The sequence below is a fragment of the Acipenser ruthenus genome, chromosome 19, assembly GCF_902713425.1.
Source record: "Acipenser ruthenus chromosome 19, fAciRut3.2 maternal haplotype, whole genome shotgun sequence".
NCBI lineage: Eukaryota > Metazoa > Chordata > Actinopteri > Acipenseriformes > Acipenseridae > Acipenser > Acipenser ruthenus.
The window spans coordinates 1,173,838-1,196,074 of NC_081207.1; the positions used below are offsets into that span (position 1 = coordinate 1,173,838).

Genomic DNA, 22,237 nt, shown 5'->3' on the forward strand with positions numbered 1-22,237 from the left:
GGTTGTCTCAAAGAGAGGCTGCAGCTTTAAGACTAAGTGGTCCAGGCGATTTCCTCTCTGCACAAACAGGATCAATTCGAGCAAGACTCCTACTGTTAGCTCCTTTATTCTGTATTTTTTTTTCTTCTGAGAAGCAATTCTCACACTAAATTCACACACACACACACACACACACACACATATATATATATAATCTCCACAGCAAAAAAAAAAACAAAAAAAAAAACAAAAAAAAAACGCACTCCTCTTTATTCTTATTTTGAAAATCCACCAAAACTGAAGAAAAATCCAAGTGACTGTTTTAAGCAGCTGTGTGGCCTGGAGTTCCCTGGAGAAGCTGGCTTCCTGCAGTCCACCATTCATCACCTGCTTCAAAGGCTGCATTGCTGCCTATAGTTCACAGGCCAGGTAGGGTGCCATTGTGCACAGTCTGAGAGGATTAGTATCAAAGATGTGAAGACTAGGCCCTTGGTCGTGGGCTGCCATTCAGCCCTGGCAGGGAGAGCTGAGGACCGGCCAAGGTCACAGTCTCCAGCGTGGTTGGGACGTGGAAAGGGTCCTGGGAATCGGCTTCTTAGTATATAATCATGGCGGAGGCAAGCAGCACAGCATGTGCCCTGTTGATACATGTACATCTGTTTATGTGGGTGTACCGTAGCTGACAACGAGATAATGCCGCCGCTTGCTTTCTTTCTTTCTTTCTTTCTGTCTTGATTTTTTTTGTTTATTTAAGAAAGAGAAAAAAATAACACAAGTGTATGTACGTTTATAAAACTGCGCATTGTATTGAGATATGTATTTTTATACAATTTTTTTTTTTTGTAAAGAGATGTATTTATGAATGTAGGGGAATTATAATTTTGTTTAAGTGTCGTAAAAAAGAAAAAAAAGAATTAGGAATAGATTAGGACTGCAGAATTAACCCTTTGTGTAGCTTCTTTTGCAGTCTGTTGGGGACAATAGTATTATAGGTAGAAGTGGCTTGCCGGAGCTCAGTATGTTTTTACGTTTTGCTCGTATTCATTTGGCCTCTGATTTAATTAAAGCGGTTATTGATTTATTGTCTGTCACGTAGTAGAGATGAGGCTGGCTAGCCCCAGTCAGAGGGAGAGATGATTATTACTCCGTTACGAGAGCACTGGCCTGTACTGTAATTTGGGTGGAGGGGCTTGCAGATTTATAATAATAATAATAATAATAATAATAATAATAATAATAATAATAATGATGATGTAAAAGCACTTGTCTACTCGGTTTGGTTTGAGGCAAGAGAGAAAATAAATGGAGCCGTGGACAAGTTGCCATGACGACAGGGATGTTCTGCTCATGAAGTGTTGCTCCTCATTGTCCAATCAGATAGTGGAGCTAAAACTGGAGCACGAACAGGAGAAGACGCACCTATTCCAACAGCACAATGCCGAGAAGGACAGCCTGGTCCAGGACCACGAACTGGAAATGGCCAATTTAGAGAAACAGCTGCGAGCCGCCATGGTGCAACATGACACCCAGACACAGGAGTGGAGGAAGCGGGACAGCCAGGTAGGGGCATTTTACTGCCTTATGCTTGTTTTTATTTTTTTAAATCATTGTTTTAATTAAAGAAAATACATATATATATATATATATATATACATATATATATATGAAGATCTATAATTGTTGTAAATGTGTACATTTTTTATGTTGTGTGTGTTTTTTTTCTCGCATGAGTGCTGCTCGCGGCTGCGTCGCTTGCGGTAGTCGTCCGTTTTTTCTCTGCGTTGTTATGTGAAAAGATTAATCTGTAAAAACCACAGGTAGCCAGATTAAAATCTCATGCCGCAGTGTAAATCGGGCCTTTTATTCCAAACCCTAGGTTGCATTTTCTTTTCTCTCCCTGTTTTGTTGGATTCAGATCACAGACATCCAATCGCGGAAGCATTTCGGCTCTATGAAATATGATTCGGTTGGTAGGGGCGCCCTTCTTTTATTTTCCTCTCCGCACTGCAGGTAGCCATCAATGGCCTGCCGTAAGCTTCCGTTTTGTTTTTCATTGTAACATCTCGGGCCATCATTTTTTTTTTTTATTTTTTTTTTTTAATAAGTATCATTGGGGGGTTCTTGTGATAAGGCGATTAAAATGTCACTTTCTCCCCCTCATCAGGTTTGTTTACTGGGTTATTCTGCCCCCCAATACCCAACCCCCATGGTCCCTGTGGGATGCCGTTTGACCGAATCACCCCCAGCTGTGGGTGTATTTGACTCTTCAAAGTTGGGGATGAAATGTACATTGTCAGCATGGAAAATCTTTATTAGTTTCAAGCTGTAAATGGGTAGAGGTTTGGGGTATCAGAACGGTCTCCAGTGACAGGGGGGGGACCTGTGCTGTAAGTCTCTTTCACACAGATGCTTATTCAGTGTGCAGGATAAAGGTGGTGGAGTCCGGAAGCATAGTTTAATGATACACTCTGCTTCAGCAGCTCAGCACTGGTACCCAGTATTAAAAGCGTTTTGGTAACAGCCATTTTACACTGGGTATGAGCATTTTGAAAATGACTGCCAAAATGAATTAGTTATACTGTAATTAGTATTTTATTTTTGTATTCCCATATGTAGGATTTTTTTTATTTTTTATAATTCCCTTATAAATTAGAACATGGTTTCTGGGTGTTATCCATACAAGGCTTTCATTGTGTAAAACGAGTGAATCCGCTTCTTTGCCTGGCTTTAAATCAGGGGTTATGTTGTGAGCTGTTTTCAAGTTGGATGTAACTGCGCCCAATCATTATAGCATCGATTTCAAAGCAATGCCATTTCTAATACCTGAGCCCAGTGAACGCAGCAGGCAGTGTAAAGTTTGTGCACAGCCTGGACAAATGCTAAACACATGACTCTGGGGTCTGTGCGGCAGGGAAGGCGATTGGCCACTAAAGGGAGAGTGCTCAAGGGATCATGGGTAAAATGTAACTACGGTTTGGTTAGCTCTCCTGATGCATGACGTCTTTAACACTGGTGCTCATGCCTTCCTACTGATGTGCCTCATCCAATCACCAAGACCCACAGAGCACCACTCTCTAGATCACATGACCGCATGTGATTAGGAAGCAATACAAAACAAGGCCAAGCATTCCATATAAAACTCATCCTCAACCAAACTCCGCAGCAACCAAGTCAAACAGACACACGTTTCAGCTGGTGTGCTGGTGACCTGATTTTCATCACCAATATTTTGAAGGCTTTTTGAAGTTATGGTTAAGCTGCATCCGTAACTATTAAACACTCAATAGCGCTGAATTAAGAAATACTAAAATAAACTTCAATGACAAACGTTCGACTAGAAGTCATCGAAGACATCGAAAAAGACTTCTAGTCTAAATGTTTGTCATTGAATTATTATTTTTTTTTTTATTAATGGATAAACTACAGCATGAGCACAAGCAGATTGCTCATCTTAATGGAGGTGACATTTACGCTACAGTCTTAATATTCATCCTCTTGACAGATGCCATGGGTCTCTGAGATTAGTCTGACAAATTCTAAATACCAGCGATCCCTGTCTCTCGAGACTTCAGAATACATTGTGCTCAAAGGTTTAGTTTTATTTTATTTTTTTATAAACCATTATTGCGTGATGGAGTATGGCTTTCGCAACAACATAAAATGTGCCAAGAGCATGTGGTCGCAGGAGTCTGTCCGCAAAGATAAAAAGTGAGTAAGTCTGAGCTGGAATTGAAACCCATCTGTTTGATGTGGTAAGTTTCCGTATTCTGCAGTTTGAAGGCGATTGTGTGGTTCTTCAGCAGGGGAAGGAACGAATGAGAGCCTCCCCAGGTGTTTCCTTATTGAACAGATTGGCTTGCTGTCGAGTGGAGGCTGCCATTCGGAGCCTCTGCCCACTCAACACACTAACACTGTGGTTACTACAGCTTGGTTTCTCCATCACTCCTCAGGGTGTCCCTGCTTATGCATTGGGCCAAGGAGCAAGAGGTCCTGATCCCACCTGTTTTGCTGTTCAGAGAACTCCTGTCCTGCTCTGAGCCAGGCTCCTGTCTCTGGGCTGATCGTATGATGAAACAAGTTTGTAGACCTCATAACCATGTGGCACCGAGGTGTGTTTGCAATGGTAACAGGAGCTCATTCTCTGCAGCCTTAAACATAAACTCTATGGAGTGGGGGGACATTGGACAAGGGACCCACATTTAGACATGAGTGATAAAACTCCTAATGAGATTACCAAGTCGGATTCCTTTCCTGCCTGGACTTTGTAGTCAATGCCCAGAGGACAGGAAGGTGAACGAGTCATACTTGTACTGTTTTATCTTATTTGTGCTGAACTCGAAAGATGTCCTGCAACTTTTTTAAACTCTTTCAGGAGGCCTGGTACTATGTGAAACTCTACTGCTGTGTTTCAAATTAGTGTCACAGACCTAAGGGATTGGAAAATGTCTGCAGTCCTTTGAGCTTTCAATGATCTTTAAAGATCAAAAGACAGGCAAACAGAATCAATAAACATATTTTTCTCTCTTGAGACCAAGCTGGCAGCCAGTCACTGTAGGATAGTTGTTTACCCAATAAGACTTGCCTTCAGCTAGTTCTTATTACATGCGTAACAATCCGAGAGACTGAGATGAGGGATGGGGGAAGGCGTGTTTGCAGTTGCTGGTTCACAGCTGTGTTGAAATGAAAATAGCAACCAGAATCGGTTCTGTTCCCGTTTTATCTTTTTTCATCCCTAATTCATGCAGAAGGGTGCGTTACCGTAAATCTCCTTCCTGAAACCTGAACTGCATTGGATCACAGGGTTCATCGTGTTACACCTTCAGTGTGGAACCGAGATCGAAAAGACTGAAATCTTTTCTCTAAGCCCAGAGCTTAGTCTGGTACTTTTTCTTAAGTTTGACCCCTGTTGCGGCATGTACTTTAAGATTCAGGATTAATCCCAAAACTAAACAGTTTGAACATGTTAGACACCCCCCCCTCGCCGCCCTCATCAGTCAATGAGATTGCAAAAAGCGAACTGGGTGCTGTACTTAGTGTGGGCTGAGGGTCTCTCATGCTGGATTTATTCAAATCACGTAATCACAGTGAAATATGTAACACGATTTTCTGGTGTGACAGTTACCAACTGCTTTGGAGAGCCAGCCAAGCAAACACACCATGACAGGAAACTGGATCTGCTCAAAGATCAGGGTGGAGGGGAGGGATTAAGATGCAACTTCAAAGGTTTACATTTTTTGAAATATGATTTGTAATTTAAATTGATAAATAAAAACTTGGAACCTTTCTGGGAAGTAAGGCCTGAGGCCCAGTGGGTTATTACTACTGTAGTTGTTTTAATGAAACTACACACAGAACACATCTCTTCAAAGCATTAGTTGTGTTTTTGTGTTGGGAGCACTATTACACATTCCTGCAAAGGCACCACGCCACTGTTTTTGGAACCGTTAGGTATGAGACATGCGGAGAGCAACCAGGAAGAGTCTAGTTAAGTTTGAGAAAATTAAAGGTTTTAGTTTTCAAAAAAGCATGCGGTCAGAAAATGTCTGCCTTTCTCTTTGTTTTTATGAAGTCTCCACTTTATTGCTTCCTTCCAATCTTTTAAACAGCGTTTATACCCTGTGTTTACAGAGGTTGTGTTAGTCTGACCTGTGAACTTGCACAGGAGCCTCAGGCCATTTAACTCAACATGGTGCTACTTTCATTTTTCAATGTTTTAAGAATGCCCTCGCTGCTCTTATTTCTAGGAAAAGCACATTGTACATCCCTTTTACCCTGCTGCACCAAAGTCTAATTTCTGTGTATGAATTGAGCACTCTGGGAAGCATTGACTACAGCTCTGTGCAGCTGTCCAAGTGGATATATACCTGTCTCCTGTAGTACTCCATCCACATTTCCCAAATAATGCACCAGCACAACTCCTTACAATCAAGTCCTTGCCATTGGTTCTTCTCAGCTGCGTTTTCAAAAGGTGGCAGTCGCACATTGTGTAGGTATGTAGGTAGTGCTTAAAGGGAAGGGGTCTCCCGAGCAGAGACTGTCTGGTCACGCTGAACTTTATGAGGCTTTTGTGATGCAAGTTGCAGAATTGTTAAGCTTGTTGCCACTCTCATGTCACTCCTTTCAGTTGTAGCTAATGACACCATTCCATACATCTACCCATCCAAGTTGTTTTTCAAAATGATTGTTATGTCTGGCACCATAGAGATTAGCATTTACTTTGATAATAGCCCCAGACTCCGGACTCGTCAGTCTATACCAGTCTGTCATTGAAATTCTTTAGGACTGTTGTCTTTAACAACATAAATATTTAATTGTGTCGTTAAAATCGGTTGTCTTATGTTGCAGGCTTGCTTTATTGATCTTTTTTTTCACCACATTATTCCTGCACCCAGAACTGCACAATCAATATCATATGGACTTCAAACAGCTGTGTGGAGATCACAGGGAGATAAAGAAGAGATCAGTTTCCAAACGAGTGATTTGCAAAATGATGACGCCCTCAAATGTTCTAAGGGTTTTCTTCCAGGAAAGCTAATTAAGACCAAAAATGTCGACTTTTTCTCTCGCAGTCCTGTCTGTTTTCAGGCTGTGCAGTTCAATGTCATGTTTTAATGTTTAAAAAGCTTACGATGACAACATTGCAGACATCTTATCTCCAGACAGTCCCGCTTTCTATTTCACAGAGTCAGGTTTGCCAGGTGATCATTGCAAAGATCCTCTGTCTAAACAGGAAAATCAGCTCCAGTTCACGTTTTCAGTTGCTGCTCTTAACCGTCAGCTGGTGCTATGCCAATCTTGTCACCAACGAAGGAAAGCGTCCATTATAACACATGAATGAGTTCGTTCATTTTGACGGAAGATTTGTATGGACATTTCTTCTAAGGTTTGACTACACTTAAAGGTGTTCTTCTCTCTTATTAGCACTGGTCCCCCCCTTTCTTTTGCTTTACTGGTAATACAGTACAGTGCATTGCTAGGGAGCGAAGTCTCAGTTCAAGCCAGGTTACCGTTTTTAACTTTATTTATAAATTATAATGCCTTTCCCCACAGTGTCGTCTCAAGGCCGTTTTACAGACAGGCAGTATATCCGAAACAATGCAAATATTACCCAGTAGACCACCAAGCCAATAAAACTGGCTTGATCATTAACAGGACCACAAAAAAAGGTTGTAATACAAAAAGGTATCTTGTGTTGCTTTGAGATAAATCAAAGCCAAACTATTACTTGGCAAACATTTCTAGAACCTCATCCAGCACAGTCTTATCTGCTTGATAAGAGTCAGAGCGAGCAGGAAAGTAATCAGCCTGGGTGTCCAAACCCAGACCTGGTGGCCTGTCCGACCTTTAAAACCCGTTCCACTATCTTTTCAGCTGGGTCCAGCTGCAGCCGGCACCCTCATTAGCCATCCAGTCTCCACCACCAGAGGCAAACTGCTGTGAAAGTGTATGACAGTGAAGCACACGGGTCTGTAACACGGGAATTCTACATGAAAGTGATGGCCAAAAATGAAACCTTTCTTTTGGAAGCAGTTTCACTTTTAATGGAACTACCATAGAGGGATATTTACAGAAATAGCTGTATTCGTATTTTTCTTGTAGGTAAGGTTCCCCTCGTATAGACTCTTTGCTCTGTATTTTTTTAAGTTTACCGTGCTTATATACAGCTGGGATTTGTGGTTTCATTATACTTTTGCTAAGCTTTACTAGATGTTTTTACTGTGGTTTACTGCAGTAAACCTTTACACAGAAAGGGTTCCTCATTTTAATGTGTAATTGAACTGAATGATAATTACAAGTAAAGATATTGTGTAAGAGAATTCATTGCCGTCTCTTCATGTTGTGATTTATTTCCCAAGCGGCCTTGAGTCACAGATGTGTCGTATCTGCTGACATTTATATTTGCAAATGCTGTCTGATAAGCTACATCTCAGAAACGGCCCTTCCTGGGCAGAAACTCTGCAAGAGTGGCCCTCTGTGGAAAAAGTCTACATATAGAGAAGTGCAGCCGAGTCATGCTGCTGAACAATATGGGAGAGGGGGGGGGGGGGGGGGGGAGCACATTCTAATATCGCACACAAAACTGCAGACACAGTCTTGACAAATTAAAAACACAAGCATGTGTCTGTGAATAGTTCCAGTCATTACCGTGCCTCCTGGCCTTCACTTCCCAGAAGACACATTTAATGACAAGCTCTTGCCTCGCTTACTGACATCTCTGAACGTTTTTACATCTGTTGGACATTGAGCCACTTGCAGAGGGGAAGGGCGGGGGGGGCAGAGGGGGGGTTGTATTTGTTCCCATTCTCATTCTTTCATACCCATTGTTTTTAATTATAGCTGCCCCTTTCAAGTTGGAAATATGTTTGGTTTAAATGGTGCTGTCCTTTCGTGCTTTTTGTGAAGTCACACAGCTGCGATCGGAATAAATTGAAGTGGAATCAAAGGCGGGACTTTAAAGGAAAGGTTTGACAGACGTGGTCTCGGTACCAGATGGGGTTTTATGATGAAAAGGGTTTAATCCCAGCCCAGGCATCGCTTCCATTAGTTGAACAGTACAAAGTGATTCATATATAGGTTTCGCAAGAAATCTTTTTTTTTTTTTTTTTAAACAAGCGCAAGATCCTCTTGAAGACTTGCAAATGTGGCATTAGCTAATATTCAGAGAGCTGCTTTCCTTTTATCCATCAGAGACCTCTGATTGCACTGCGAATTGGAAATGAGAGCTGCAACGCCGAGTTTAAGCTCCTGCTACTGATTTGTATTCAGTATGCATGTCACTGCAGGACATGCTAATTCCAAGGCTGTGCACACATGTGTGATTCAGTGTATGTATGGTTGGTTATGTACATACATGATGTACATGCAGCTGTCCACTAACAAATACATCTCCCAGAATACAATGGCTTCAGTTAGTAGGAAACTCTATACAAGAAAAACCAACCCAACAAACATTATCCAATCTCTGGCAAGCCCTGTTGTGTCACAGTATGAATAAGGAATACAAAGCTACAAGTAGCGTAAACCTCGAAAAAAAAAAAAAAAAAATACACTGAGTCGATAAAGAACCTTGTAGAACACATGCGTGGCTGTACGGTATTCAAAATAATTTGCAGTTAAAATGGAAGTCTCTTTTTTAATGCCTACCCCATTACCATTAAAGATTGTACAGTATTTATCGAGATTACTTCTGACTTCAAGGTAATGTTGCATTTTACCCCCTGAAAATACATTTTACTCTCAGTGTTAAAATTTAGAGGGTAAGTTACTCCCAGACCCAAATCCTTATCTGGCATGCTGTATACATGCATGCATTCATACATACATAAATGCATGCGGTAAATGAATTCAGTCAGTAGATAAATATGCACGCAAAACCCGAATAAATAAATAAATGCATCTTTACTTACTCCAGCCCACAAGTAGGCCATGGCCCATGAGGATTCAAAGAATGAATGATATCATCGGATGCAATGCATACACCTTTCCGAGTTATTAGTTGCATTGTTGTTAATTGCACTTTAACTACACCTGTAGTTTTTAGATAGTAACTACGCTGTGTAATACACAACTCACACAACCAGAATGCTGCAGCTCAGTGACCTACACTACTGCTGTCTGACGAATCATGGGGGCAATCTTAGAAGAATGCTGTGGTATGTATTTGTCGTGGAAACAGCAATCCCCAGGTTATATAGCATATATATATATATATATATATATATATAGAGAGAGAGAGAGCACAATACCTACAGTGCTTATTGAAGATTAGATGAGTGGTACAGGGATCAATTAAAGTCGGTGCAGTGGACTTCGTAAAGGGAGCCAATGGAAGCGATTTGGCACCATGTGTAGTTTAACTGTGTCAGCTTCTGGAGCTCCTCCTGATTGTGGAAGGAGAGAGTGATGCAGTGTTTCAGTAGCTGCTTGCTTATTGAAATGACCTCAAAGGGTTTAAGATACCGGGGTGAGTTCTGTCAGAGGATGCGCAGCTAAGGTGAATAAAACTATTTCGTTTTCAAATGGAATTTTTAAAGTTTTTAGTTTTGACTGTTTCTAAATGTAGCACTATTGAGTGTTCAGCAGTTAGGGATGATTGGTTGATGAACTGCAGTTGCGGTGCCTAAAACTGTCCAGTGCCATTGTTTGCATCCTTGTCACCTAACGTAGCAGTCGCTCTGCCAGTAAAACACTGGCAGCTAAATTGCTGGCTAGCAGTGAACCGAGGTAAGTAGTTGTTATCTGGATATAAAAGTCATTCTTCAGTGCTGAGCCGGATGTGTATTATATCACCTGTTTCAGTGTGGCATTCTCCAGTGTGCTGTTTGCAGGTCGTAGCAGACAGAGTAGTGAATGCCACTGCTGAATTTTAAAAGAAACAAATAGAAAACCCTTCCATTGTCACCTTCCTGGGAATGCTGCCCACTGCACAGTGACTGGCAGATTTAAAAGCAGAGATCCACACAGACACTACACACCTGCAGGGGTGCTGTGAACACATGTGGAGAAAACTGAACAGCACAAATGAAATGTTATAAGGCAAACAATTAGGCATCCTTGGCTTAACTTCAGGGCTTATGGCAGCATTTCCTTGGAGAAATATTCTCCCCTGTTAAAATAATCTGGCCGTTTTGCAAAGCAAAAGAAGGTATACTGGGCTCAGGTGGTCTGTAGTGGAAACGGGCAGAATGCGCTGACAGTGAAAAAATGACATGTTTAAGTTATTTGTCCAGGATATTTTCAGCGTGTCGTTTACTCAGAAGTGTAAATGCACCATCAGTGTTGTCTTATTGCCTCACCCAGTCTCAAGGTCTTTTGCAACGCAGCTGCTATTCAGCAGGTCTGTACCTGGCGGTCTGAATATAATAAAGGACCCTGAAGACAGCTGTATTGTGGGAATGCCTCAGAGGCCCTGCCTGTTTTTGCTTTTAATATTATCATTAGTATTACTGTTATTGTCTTCCATTGTGTTTGACCTCCCATCTGCACTACTGCTGGTAGTGTTTATGAAGCTAGATTAAATATTACCTCATGTTCAAAGTTAATTATAGTGTGGTGTACTTATAGTTCTCTTAATTAAAATCTGTACATTAGCATTGCATCACCCTTCTTTAAACAATAGTAATGATTTGCTTTCAATGCTATTTTTAAAATTGTGCCAAAATGTTGTTTTGTTCAACAATTTCCAAACCCGTATAGCTTGCATGAAAAATAAAATGGTGCAACTTTAAAGTTCAAATCTAGCAATTGGGACCTTTTTTTTAATGTGGGCAAAAAAAACCACAGCTAAAATTAAAACACTGACATGGGGGGTGGGGGGTTGTAAAGCGCATTTGTTTTGAAATACAAACAAATGAAAGTGGATTCTTTTTGAAGTTGCCATGACAATGGTTCCTCGCTGGGCCCGCAGCTCCAGGGATGGTGGTGTTTTAATTGCCATGTTATTCTTAATAAGTTCCATCCCCGCTGGGGTTGAAGACGGCACTGGCTGAGAAAAGTTCAGTGTTGTGTGTTTTAGAGTTATAACAATTAAAAATCATGCTTCTTTATGACTGGAGGGACCCGCGGGAGTCCGTGTTGCTGCGATGGTCTAACCGGTCTTGGATTGTACTCCTTACCCTCAATATAACAGTGGCTGCTGTTGCTTGTAAGCATGATCACATTTAAGGCTCATGCAGTGATGAATATCCGTGGCGACAGGAGGCAACGCTTCTGTCTGTCCGTCTGTATGTCAGACATACCTTTTTATACCTTGTGAATCACTCATCCATTTGGGATGATAATTGGAATTAACATTTCACTGCAATTTCAGCTAGTAAAATCTAATCTCTGGCTTGACCCAAGATATTGTCTGACAGCTCATAGGCTGAGAAACTGTCTTGGGAACTTGTTTAATGACATTATGCATGGATGTTTGTTTAGCGGTGCCTTTTCTACATTATTATGACTGCCAGCAACACTTTTCTCACAAAACCAACTGATTTCCTTTTTTGTTTAATTCACCTCCTAGTAAGCAGCGTAGATAACTGAGATAACACTGCGTGTTTCAGATTTGCTTTGGACTGCTGGCATGTCATGAATTTAATTAACAGCCAAATGAATGCATGCATGTGTGTCTCATCAGTAAAGAGATTCATTTGCTGGTGCTGCAGGGAAATTTCATTTGAAGATTCATTAAGGACTGCCATGCAGCATGGTGGGGAATCTCACTGAAAACACCCCCCACCACCTCCAACCACAGTAAATACTATCTTTACCATCGACCAAGCGTCATTTAATGAACAAGACTTATGCAAAAAAAGTCTTTAATCTGTCTCTGTTTTTAAGCTTTACTGCAAGGAAGGTCAAACTTTAAGGTACTATGTCTCTCAAAGAAGGATTGTATATATTGATGAGTTGTGGTTAGCGCTTTGGTCCAGAATACCCAGTGTTCTGGATACAGTGTGACCATGAGCAGGTGCTGTGCAGTACAGTAAAGTCACCACTTGAAACCAGCAGTAGTTTCCCCTGCACACCTTGCTGACGGTCTTAACTTCCCAATGATTGCATCACAGGCCAATATGTCCACATACCCTACAGGTGCACTGTGGGTTGGGGGTCCTGGGGGGTTTTGTTCCTGGAGCTAACCCTGCTGCTGTCTCCCTCCAGACCATCGTGGAGCTGGAGAGCCAGGTCCATTGCCTGCGAGAGGAGCTTATCCAGCTGGACGCTCAGCGCAAACAGCAGCTGCTGGAACTGGGGCTGCTTCGCGAGGAGGAGAAACGGAAAGCCGCCCAGGAGCACCAGGACGCCATCGCCAAACTGCAGGCCGAGATGGACAGGATCAGGCCGGAGCTGCAGAGCGTCCACACTTCAGAGATGGAGCTGGCAGCCGAACAGGTGAGAAGGAACATCCTCTGTTTATCAAAATAAACTGGAATGCGAGATTCGAGCTGATGTGCAGGATGTGATCTAAAACTTGTAGCTATTCGTATCACAAACCCCAAAAAAACCTGTGCTGCCCGCAATGGCTGTATCTCCTGCAACATCGTTCTTACTGTTGTGCTGTACTGTTCCCATCTGTCTTCCATCAGCTACCCTTCACTAAAACAATGCAGATTTTTTTTCTTCACATGAACCTTCAGGCTTTTGTTTCACCACTCCATCTTCTTTAGGTTTTGTATTTACCAAACCTTGAATTCCTGTTAACATAAAACAGAACTCAGATACGTACAGTACGGCCATCCGGATACTGCAGTAACTGTTAAAAGGTGGTATCATCAGACCGGTCAAAGCTATGGGCTTTTCTTTACAGCACATACATCACTTATCAAGCCTTTCAAAGACATCTGGAGCAGATTATTGTGGTATGTGCGTTCATAAATCCAGCCTTCATTTTGGTACCTTATGTGAGCACTTCATCCCAAATGAATCCTGATCTTACAGAAAGCTTCGGACAGGAACATATTGGTTATTTGCACAAAACTGTAAGAGATTCACATTACAATTGTGCTCATTGCAATTGTGTTATTACGTCTATTTAGCATCAGACAACAGCTTCATGTGCTCCTGGCGTCTCTTTCTCTTAGGGGCTAGGTGGTGTAGTATGTTGCACTGGTTCTTGGTTCGAATCCGGCTAACATTTCAAGTGAACATTTCAACAGCGCTCCACTTCACAAAAAACACCACAAAGTTGGCACTGTGCAACTTCATAGGAAATGTCAAAAATATGTTAAGAAGTGGTTGGCTTGTACCTCCAGTGTCAGCTCTACTAACAGGTAAACTGAGGAGACTGTGCACATTGCTGCCAGTAAACACCTTTCTCAACAACCAGAAATCAAGAAAATAAAGTCTCAAGTCTTGCAGTTTGCTGATTTTGTATTTATGGACCTTAGGAAATTCAAACTTTGGAAAATGCGAATGATATTTATTAATGTTTTAAATTTTTTTTTTTCTTGTTTTGTTAGCTTACATTTTCTTACGGCGACAAAAACAGTAACCTGTGTCGGGAGTCAGCGTTGTTGTTGTTGTTGTTGTTGTTGTTTGTTTTTTTTTGTTGTGTTTTTTTTTTTTTTTCCTACTGGAGTTTCAGCATATTTTGCAGAGATAAAAGAAAATGATCCGTGAAATCCATGAATCTCAAAAATGTATTTTGATTAAATACGCTTGTTTGAAGAAAGCATGGACTATAATATAGGGCAATAGACTGTCAGAAGATGAGATTCTACCACTGATTGCTGCGTGCATCTGCAGTTTTTATACTGTGTGTGTGTGTGTATATATATATATATATATATATATATATTGGAGAATAATGAATTGAAATAGTTTTGAAGGCTGTGCAGTAAATGGAATGTTTCTCTGTCTGGTGCCTTGCTGTGTTTATCTCCTCTGTAAAGAGCCCCAGGTTCACAATCTTCCTCTTCTGTTGAGCAGCTGGATCTGGAGCACTGTATCATGAGATAAGCCGACCTTCCCTGGAACACTTTACACTGATTTCTCACACTTCCTATTTTTGTTGATGAAAAAATTTTAAAGCCAGGACAGCAATCACCTGCTTGACACAGTGGAGAAGGCCCTGGCTGTTTGTACCAGTGTAAGTCCAGTGGGCCTGGCATTTTACATGATCGCAAAAGCTTTCTTATACAGTATGTGTTCCAGAACACCCCTTGATTAATAAACTGGGGGTGAACCCGATATAATATTTTGCAGAGAACATTTGATCTGGATCTGAATTCTTAATGTATAGTTTGTGTTGATATTAATGGTAACCCAAAAGTGTGTTAATCATTAGTGAGATGCCTTGTGCAAACTGTAGAGTATTTTAAAATCCAGCGCGAAAGTACTAAATAAGTATTCATTATGAAAATAATGAGAGACGATTTCAATGTCCCTGCTGCAGCTGTCTCCGTGATTACCTTTTGGTTTGTCCTTCAGACTGCTGCAGCTTCGTTCGCTGTGTTTGCCATCATTAAGAATTTAATTGACGGTCGACTTACACAGTATATGTGTTTGCAGGTCACGTACAATATTGCGTTGAGAAAAAGCATGGGGGGGTGGGGGTGGGGGGTTGCATTGCATTAACTACCTCCATTCAACCTGTACATATTTTCCTATGTAAATATGGTAACATGTACCAAAATGTTCAGAACATAGTGTGCACCCTGTGTATACCATGAATGCCTGAGAAACCTTAGCAAAAATACCCTAGTGTACTATACACTGTGAACCTCATATATAACGTGCAGAAATACCCCTGGCATTTGTTAAAGGATGCATGTTATATTCAGAAACGTAAATTATCAGCCATCTAAAGATGAGCAAATTAGTAAGGATGTCGCTTGGTCTCTAAATGAATAAGGAAACACAAAGTCAGCTGTGGAATCCATACGGATGTTATGGACATGTTATCTAGGGGGGGTGTTGTGTTTTTACAAGTGAAGATGAAGCAGGTCACAAGTGCATCAGGGCAGTGACACAGACAGGGACAATGGAACCAGTATCCACCAAAATACTTTCTCCCATCTCTGATTGCCAATGTTAAACAGGGGTTGCTAAACACAGTGTCCTGGGTAAATTCAGTGCAGGCTGAAAATACTTGGCTTGGCTAGTGGCAAAAAGTTCTGCCCTTTACAAAATGAATGAGTGCATATCAGAGTCTCTAGAAGATAGATCTGGTCCATCTCAGCAAACGTGTCCCGTCTCTGTGTTCTCTAATAAATGTAGCAATATCGGACAGTTTGAGCAGTCAGTTGACACATATAGTGTATGGCTTTTTTTATGTTGTGCACGTTCCAGTTTTGAAAAGCCCCAGGTTAATGCAGCCCTAACTAACCCATAACTAAGAAGCTTTCTTTTAACTGTATTAGATCCAGTGAGCTTCATTGTATACCAGTCTTGTCAGTCATTCTTTAATATCTGGCATTAGTTCATTTTGAACTCTGATGTGTAGCACGGGTCAGAACAAAATGCATACGTGGCATGTTTTCAAGGTCACGCCTGACTGCACACCTGGCATGTTAACATGAGCTTAAAGCTTTGCCCTAATACTTCCACCCCCACCCCACCTGTGTAGTGGCTCAATACAGCATGCACCCTCACCAGAGTATAGAATGCAGTGCAGGAGACTCGACCGTTACAATGTTGCAGTGTCGCTCTCTACAACTCTTTGAAATAGAGCATGTCCTTTGCATTGTCAGCAAAGCTTGGGAAATGCATTTACATAAAAACAAAATGTAGAGTCAGGTTCACTTCTTAAAGCGGTGAAGACCCGAATGAGGGTGAGGTTATGTTTATGTCACTGTTATGTGGGTGTCTGCTTGACAGAGGGAAGGCTCGGTGAGATTTGAGGATATGTTTTGAATTGGTTCTGAGCACACCTGCCAGTACTTGGCTTCAGAGGCTTACTCTTAGCGTTTCACACTCATTGTAAGCTTTTCAGCTGCTGCCTGATACAAACACAGCCATCTCCTCCCTGTTCATCATGGCTACCTTCCCCCATTGTATTACCAGAAGAAAAAAATATATAATCATCAAAAAGAAAACCTGGCTTGTTTACTATAAATATGACACTGAAGGTTTTAGCTTTTTTCCCATGGCCTATGCCCTGCTTTTTTTGATTAATTGCACTTGTCTGCGTCTGTAATTCATATATCAATCATAATCCATCAGTTAATTTCAATCTATAATAAACCCTCACACCCTGATGCATTGATTCTAAACCAAATCAAGTAAACAACAAATCAGGAGAAATTCTGCCCTTGGACACATATGAAACCTCTATGTTTCCATAGCATGATGAAGAAATGCCTATTAGAAGAACATTCTATCTGAGGAAGTCCAGTGCCTGAATGTGCTGGAATAGAGAGATCATGTTTGCAGTTATACACATGCTTGCTGCAGGGCAAGCCGGGCCCTGCGCACACGTTCACAACGCCAGCACAGACTGTTCCAGGCATGGGTCATCCTCAGTGGAGCTCATTTAAAAGCACTCACCTCAGTCATGGTCTGCATCACTCTGCCTGCATTGCTTTGATGAGAGTAAACATGCCTCGAGGCTGTACTTATTCTTGTAATGTAGTTTTAATGGAATTAATGAGAGAGATTATACGAACATACACATAAAATCAGCGAAGGCTTCTGTGATCCTTTTATAGATCCTGAAATATTTGTACTGATTGAGTAATTGGAATTGCAGCTCCCTGATTTTCAGGTTTTATATCGAACTCTCCATTACTGAATTGCAACTCGCTGCTGGGAACTGTATGGTGACCCGTGGAGGCTTCTCCTAAATAAGAGGTTCTGAAGTGTAGCACAGCTGCCAGTGGACAGTACTATCATACTGTTGCTCATTCAGGTGTTATCCCTTGCGGTCAGTGATTTCACTCTTCAGCATGTGTACATTTTCCGTTTCAAACCTGCTTTACTGTTCTGGTGCCAGGTGCCCTTATCTATCGCTCAAGCATTGCTATCACCATGGTAACTAGGTGCAGAGCACACAAACTGCTGCAAATATTTTCAAGTTTGAAACAAAAATCCAGAAGGGCCGGCCTCATTGTTAAGTGTTTGCAGATGTACGTTTTGGATGTGGGTGCTGTTTGTAACTTCCATCTGTGGCATGTTCTTGGCAAGTGAGGCTTGCATTCAGAAAGCATGACCCGAGCAGATCAGAAGACATTCTAACAATACGCTGAGGAAGTAACCTTGGACCATTGAAACAGTTTAGGAAACCGCTGTATCTTTTGAGCCTTTTCAGTATTGATATAAAAAGAACATGCTACTCCGCTTGCCTGTCCAAATTGAGCGTTCTCTTCAAACACAGCTGCCCGTATCCTTCTATTTGTAATTTCCCTCTTTATCTCTCTTCCTGTCACGCCCACGGAGCAGCGCACAGGGCAAGCCTTTTGAAGGCTGGAAGGTGGAACAATTCAGCGTCGGGTTCAGCTGGCGAAGACATCTTCCACATGTCAGGGTTGGCATTGACTCAGGCCAGGTGTGACCTTGGGCACAGCCCAGGTTTGCTGTTGCAAGTCCTAATCAGTTTGTGCACAGTCCGAAGTTTGTTGGCAGTGAAGTGTGTGCTTAGATGAGGCTTTATTGTTTAGGTCAGGCTTAGTAACAAAATAAATAAAACTTCATCAAAGTGAAGTCCAATACATTTACCGTGCCACTATTAAACTATAAGTCTACCCTCTGTGTTTATCACCTGTTCATGCAGTACTTATACTGTGTAATAGCTAGCTGTTCTGATACAGACCAATAGATTTTGTGAGATGGCTTTTTTTTTTTTTTAGTATAAAGAAAGTCCCAGGAAGGTGCTAGGCTATTGCTAGTTTTGCACATGAGAGAAGCTTTGGTTGCAAGGGAGCTCGACGTCCTACCGAGAGCATGTATCTGATGGGGTTGAGAGCTGTCCTGTGTTCAGTCATCCATTTATTTCATTGTAATACAATACTGACGTGCCTCAGTAATGATTTGTATATTTTGCTGCCAGAAGACTTTTTTGCTTGTGCTAACGTATTCATTTCTGTCAGATGCTTTTCTGTCATTCAGAGATACAGTAAATCACATTATTTTTTTGTCATGGATTATGTAGAGCAATAAATTAGAGAAAAAAAAAAAAGATGAAAGAAGTTTCCCAATCACCTCAGAGTCTGGGAGGGGGTGTTTAACTGTTAGAAAATCAGATTTAGATGAGAGCGTCTCCTCTCTGGGAATGTTTCAAACGAGTCCTGAGTGTTTGGTTAAAAATGAGTGTGTTTTGGGCTTTTACAGTAATTGTTGTTTTCTTACCTGTTGAATAGGAGGTGAAGTGACTGGCTGTGAATTATGTTGCCCTTGTATTTAGTTTTGAACGCAGCCCAGATTTCAGTGACCGAAGGCTGTCGTACTTGCTTTTGACGGATTTTAAGAAGGTATTAACAAAAAACAGGGTCTCAAAAACAAAACATGGGACACAGTATGAAAGTATGAAACACACACACACACACAAAAAAAACACATATTCCATTGCACAAGACAAAAGAAGAACCCCAAAACATCTGAAAAAAATATGTCAACGCTGTTGAAAGTAGAGATAACACATCCAAAACTATTGTGAGACAATTCCAGGACAGGACATCAATTCTAGAGATGGGACAAGTATTCTAGTATTCAAACAAACAATTCACTGGCAAAAATAACAAGGTTTGTATTCGATCATAATTAATATTTTTTATAAATATCTGAATAAAAAAGATGCAAAGGAAGCAAGTGCATAACTGATGTCTGAAATAAATAATACCCATTCTACTGTACAGAAGAGTGTTTCTCTCTTCTTAGGTCATCTGATGGGATACTGGGTTTATTTTACCCCTGAGAGAGATTTTCACTGTTAATATGGTATGAACTATGCCTTTGTTTCCCCAGCTAATTCAAAATGAGAGAATATTTTAACCCTATAAACTATAGTGGTGTTAATTTCGAAGAAAACGTACATGTCAATCACCAAACTTTTTGCTTGGAGATGCCAAGAAGTGTGGGGGGGAGGGGGGGTGACTGTGAAAAGGGAGCACTTTAAAGATGATGAGACTCAGCCTGCAGCCTCCGAAGAAGCAAATAAAAGCGTAACGGCAAACATGTAATAGTTACTTCAGTGGTTCGGTAAATAAAGGCAGTGCTTTCGCCCCTGGACTTCAAAGTTGGAATCTGCTCCAGTCTCATCCCTAATTGATTTAACTCAGTCCCTGCTGCAATCCTAAAGCCCCCGGAGCAGTCCAGTCCAGGCTGCAGCGCATTCTGAAGATCCTCAGATGATATAACCTGCAGGGATCCTGCTTCTCGCACATCACAAGAAGAAAAATAAACGCTGCAGTTCACTCAGGCGGAAAATAAGCTGCGTGGGCTGCAGAGTCTCTACCTACGATACCTCCACTGGAGGGCTTGAGTTAACCATAGCCAATTGCAGGACAGCAGGCCAGCCTCCTCTTTTCAATGTTATACTCAAACAAGGATTCAAAAACTGCCCCTGCGTTCCTGGGATGTGTTCAGATTTATTAACGTTGAAACACCTATAGTGGAACAGCGTACCGTCAACGTTATAATTGGGGCTGCAATTAAAAGTGGAGGTGTGGTAAAGAGAGTAGGGGGCAGGAATTGGAGCAGTTTTAGAAAATAGGCTTTTTTTAATTCTAAAATGAATCCCAGTAGGTAGGACTGCAATGCCACTATGAGTGTCATATTTGTAGTGGGATCTACATTCATTAACAGCTGTGTCCTTCAGCGTTTCAGAAAATCGGTGTATTTTAAAAAACATACAATACTCCTGGCATAGCTGGTTCCTCGGAGATTAAGGCATCGACTGCACGGTGCAAACAGAGCTCTCTCCAGAGTCACTGCGGAGTGATGCTATCTATTAAACAGAAAAAAACATGATGGCGCAGCACTGCTTAATGGATGCATTCTGATTGATGTTCCAGCCACTGCTCCTGGGCTGTTTCTCGAAGGCTTGTCTTGGTATCTGCTGAACCAGGGCCAACAATAATTGTCTTAATCAGGTTTTGGTATGGCGAGTGTGTTTGCTGTACCTGTGTTTGGGTTTTTTTATTTATTTATTTATTTTTTTAAGACTTCAAAGGCCCATGTGCCAGTCAGGATTATTAAATGATTACAGTATCTGGTATTGCATCTAACTGCCTGGAGAATTCAAATGCCAGTGGCAGGGCGCAGGTACTAAAAGATAAACCTAGCTGTCGTTCTTTGTGCAACACAATGGGAAAGCCTGTTTTGTGCAGCAATTATCTAATTTACAGAGCCCTCTAGACTCAAAAGAGGGTATAAGCTATGAAATGTCTAAGTGCTTGTTGTCTAAGGTGCTGTGCATGAAAGGAGAATAGTGGCGCACTTGTTTCAGCCTGCTCCCCTGAGCCAGTCATTTCGGTATGAAGGGAGAGGTGTGGAATCCGCAGTAGCTCACTTAGCTAGCTCTATGGGTTCAATGCTTTTTTCTTTTCTTTTTTTTTAATTAAGCAAGTAATCTTTTCAAAAGCATTTTATAACTATTTAAAAATCCAGTCCCAGTAAATGCAAAGACGCGGTTTTGAGACGGGAATACTGGATTGCAAATTCTGCTGTTTTGATGTTTTATTGCGTTAGTTGCGCACTAGGTTAAGTCTACCTGCCTGTGCATCCAAACATCTCGATCACAAAAACACAATTGTGTTCTGCGAGGTGTGGCTTGTTTTGTCTGGTGAATGTATTACCGTGACGCTATAAATCTCTCTGAGGTTTGCATTGCTTGCTACACATTCCGCAGAATAGGCTGAACCGCACAGGTTTGTAAACAGTCTATTGTTTTACCTGCAGCACAATGCCTGGGATGAGTGCTGCTTTCACGTGGCTCCCTCAGGTCTGGCCCGCAGAGCAAAGCAAGGCGACTCAGCAGCAGAATGCAAACCAGGTCATGGCTCTTTGTGAATCCCCAGGTCTGTTACCACAGGTGGGATTCAGTCCTGTCAGCATCTAGACCTGGAACTTGGGAAACAACACAATGTTAAAAACGGTCTCTATAGAAACAATGGAAATGCCATCCACAAAGGGGAGTAAGTAAGGAATCGGAGAGCTGAAGGACAAAGCCCAAAGACTGCAGCTTGCTATAGGAGGTCAGAATCCTCGAATGAGGGCCAGTTCAGTGCAATTCAGCCCCTGGTAGTTTTCCCATCAAACGCATGTCCCCTGTATATCTGTCGTCCTGCCTCTGCCTGATCAGCAGCTCGAGATTCAGCCCAGATCACCAGGCAGGCAGCTTAGAGGCTGTGCCTTCTTCAGACGAGAAAGAAAAGTAGCATTTGATAACTGATCTAGCAAGCTATTTCTCATCTCCCAGGGGAAAGGTCGTAACCCAGAGAGATTGACAATTTCTAGTGGTGCTGGCAGCAGCAGAATACCTGGTCAGAAAGAGGAGCATAAGCTTTCTGCAGATAGTTCCATATAAACTAGGTTTTCTATTTGTTATCTGCAAGTGCAGGCTGGGTTTTAAATACAAAAATAATACAATGTATCCAGAAAGTGCTCATTCTTACAAGAGTTGTTTTTTTTTTTTTTTTTTAACTTTGAGTGGTAAATCTTTTGGATAAATGGTACATTTTCATCACCCAGACTTGGATTATTTTGCAGAACAGGGGCACAAAATCTGTCCTGTTTTAGGATACAACTGGTTTCACATAATCTCATTACAATGTATTACTATGCCATGTGGTTTTTATAGCCACCTTTTATAACACCTTTAAAAATCCTTATCAATGGA

At 41.5% G+C, this 22,237-nt stretch overlaps 1 protein-coding gene across 2 annotated transcripts in view; it reads left to right on the forward strand.

Annotated features, from left to right (window-relative positions):
• Positions 1–22,237, forward strand: part of LOC117424070 (centrosomal protein of 112 kDa-like) — a 104,598-nt gene that overhangs the window by 56,647 nt on the left and 25,714 nt on the right. For both annotated transcript variants that reach the window (XM_034040104.3, XM_034040103.3), the window contains exons 20-21: positions 1,357–1,539; positions 12,625–12,855. In XM_034040104.3, coding sequence (XP_033895995.2) covers positions 1,357–1,539; positions 12,625–12,855 — 414 coding nt within the window. The remainder of the gene's footprint in view (positions 1–1,356; positions 1,540–12,624; positions 12,856–22,237) is intronic.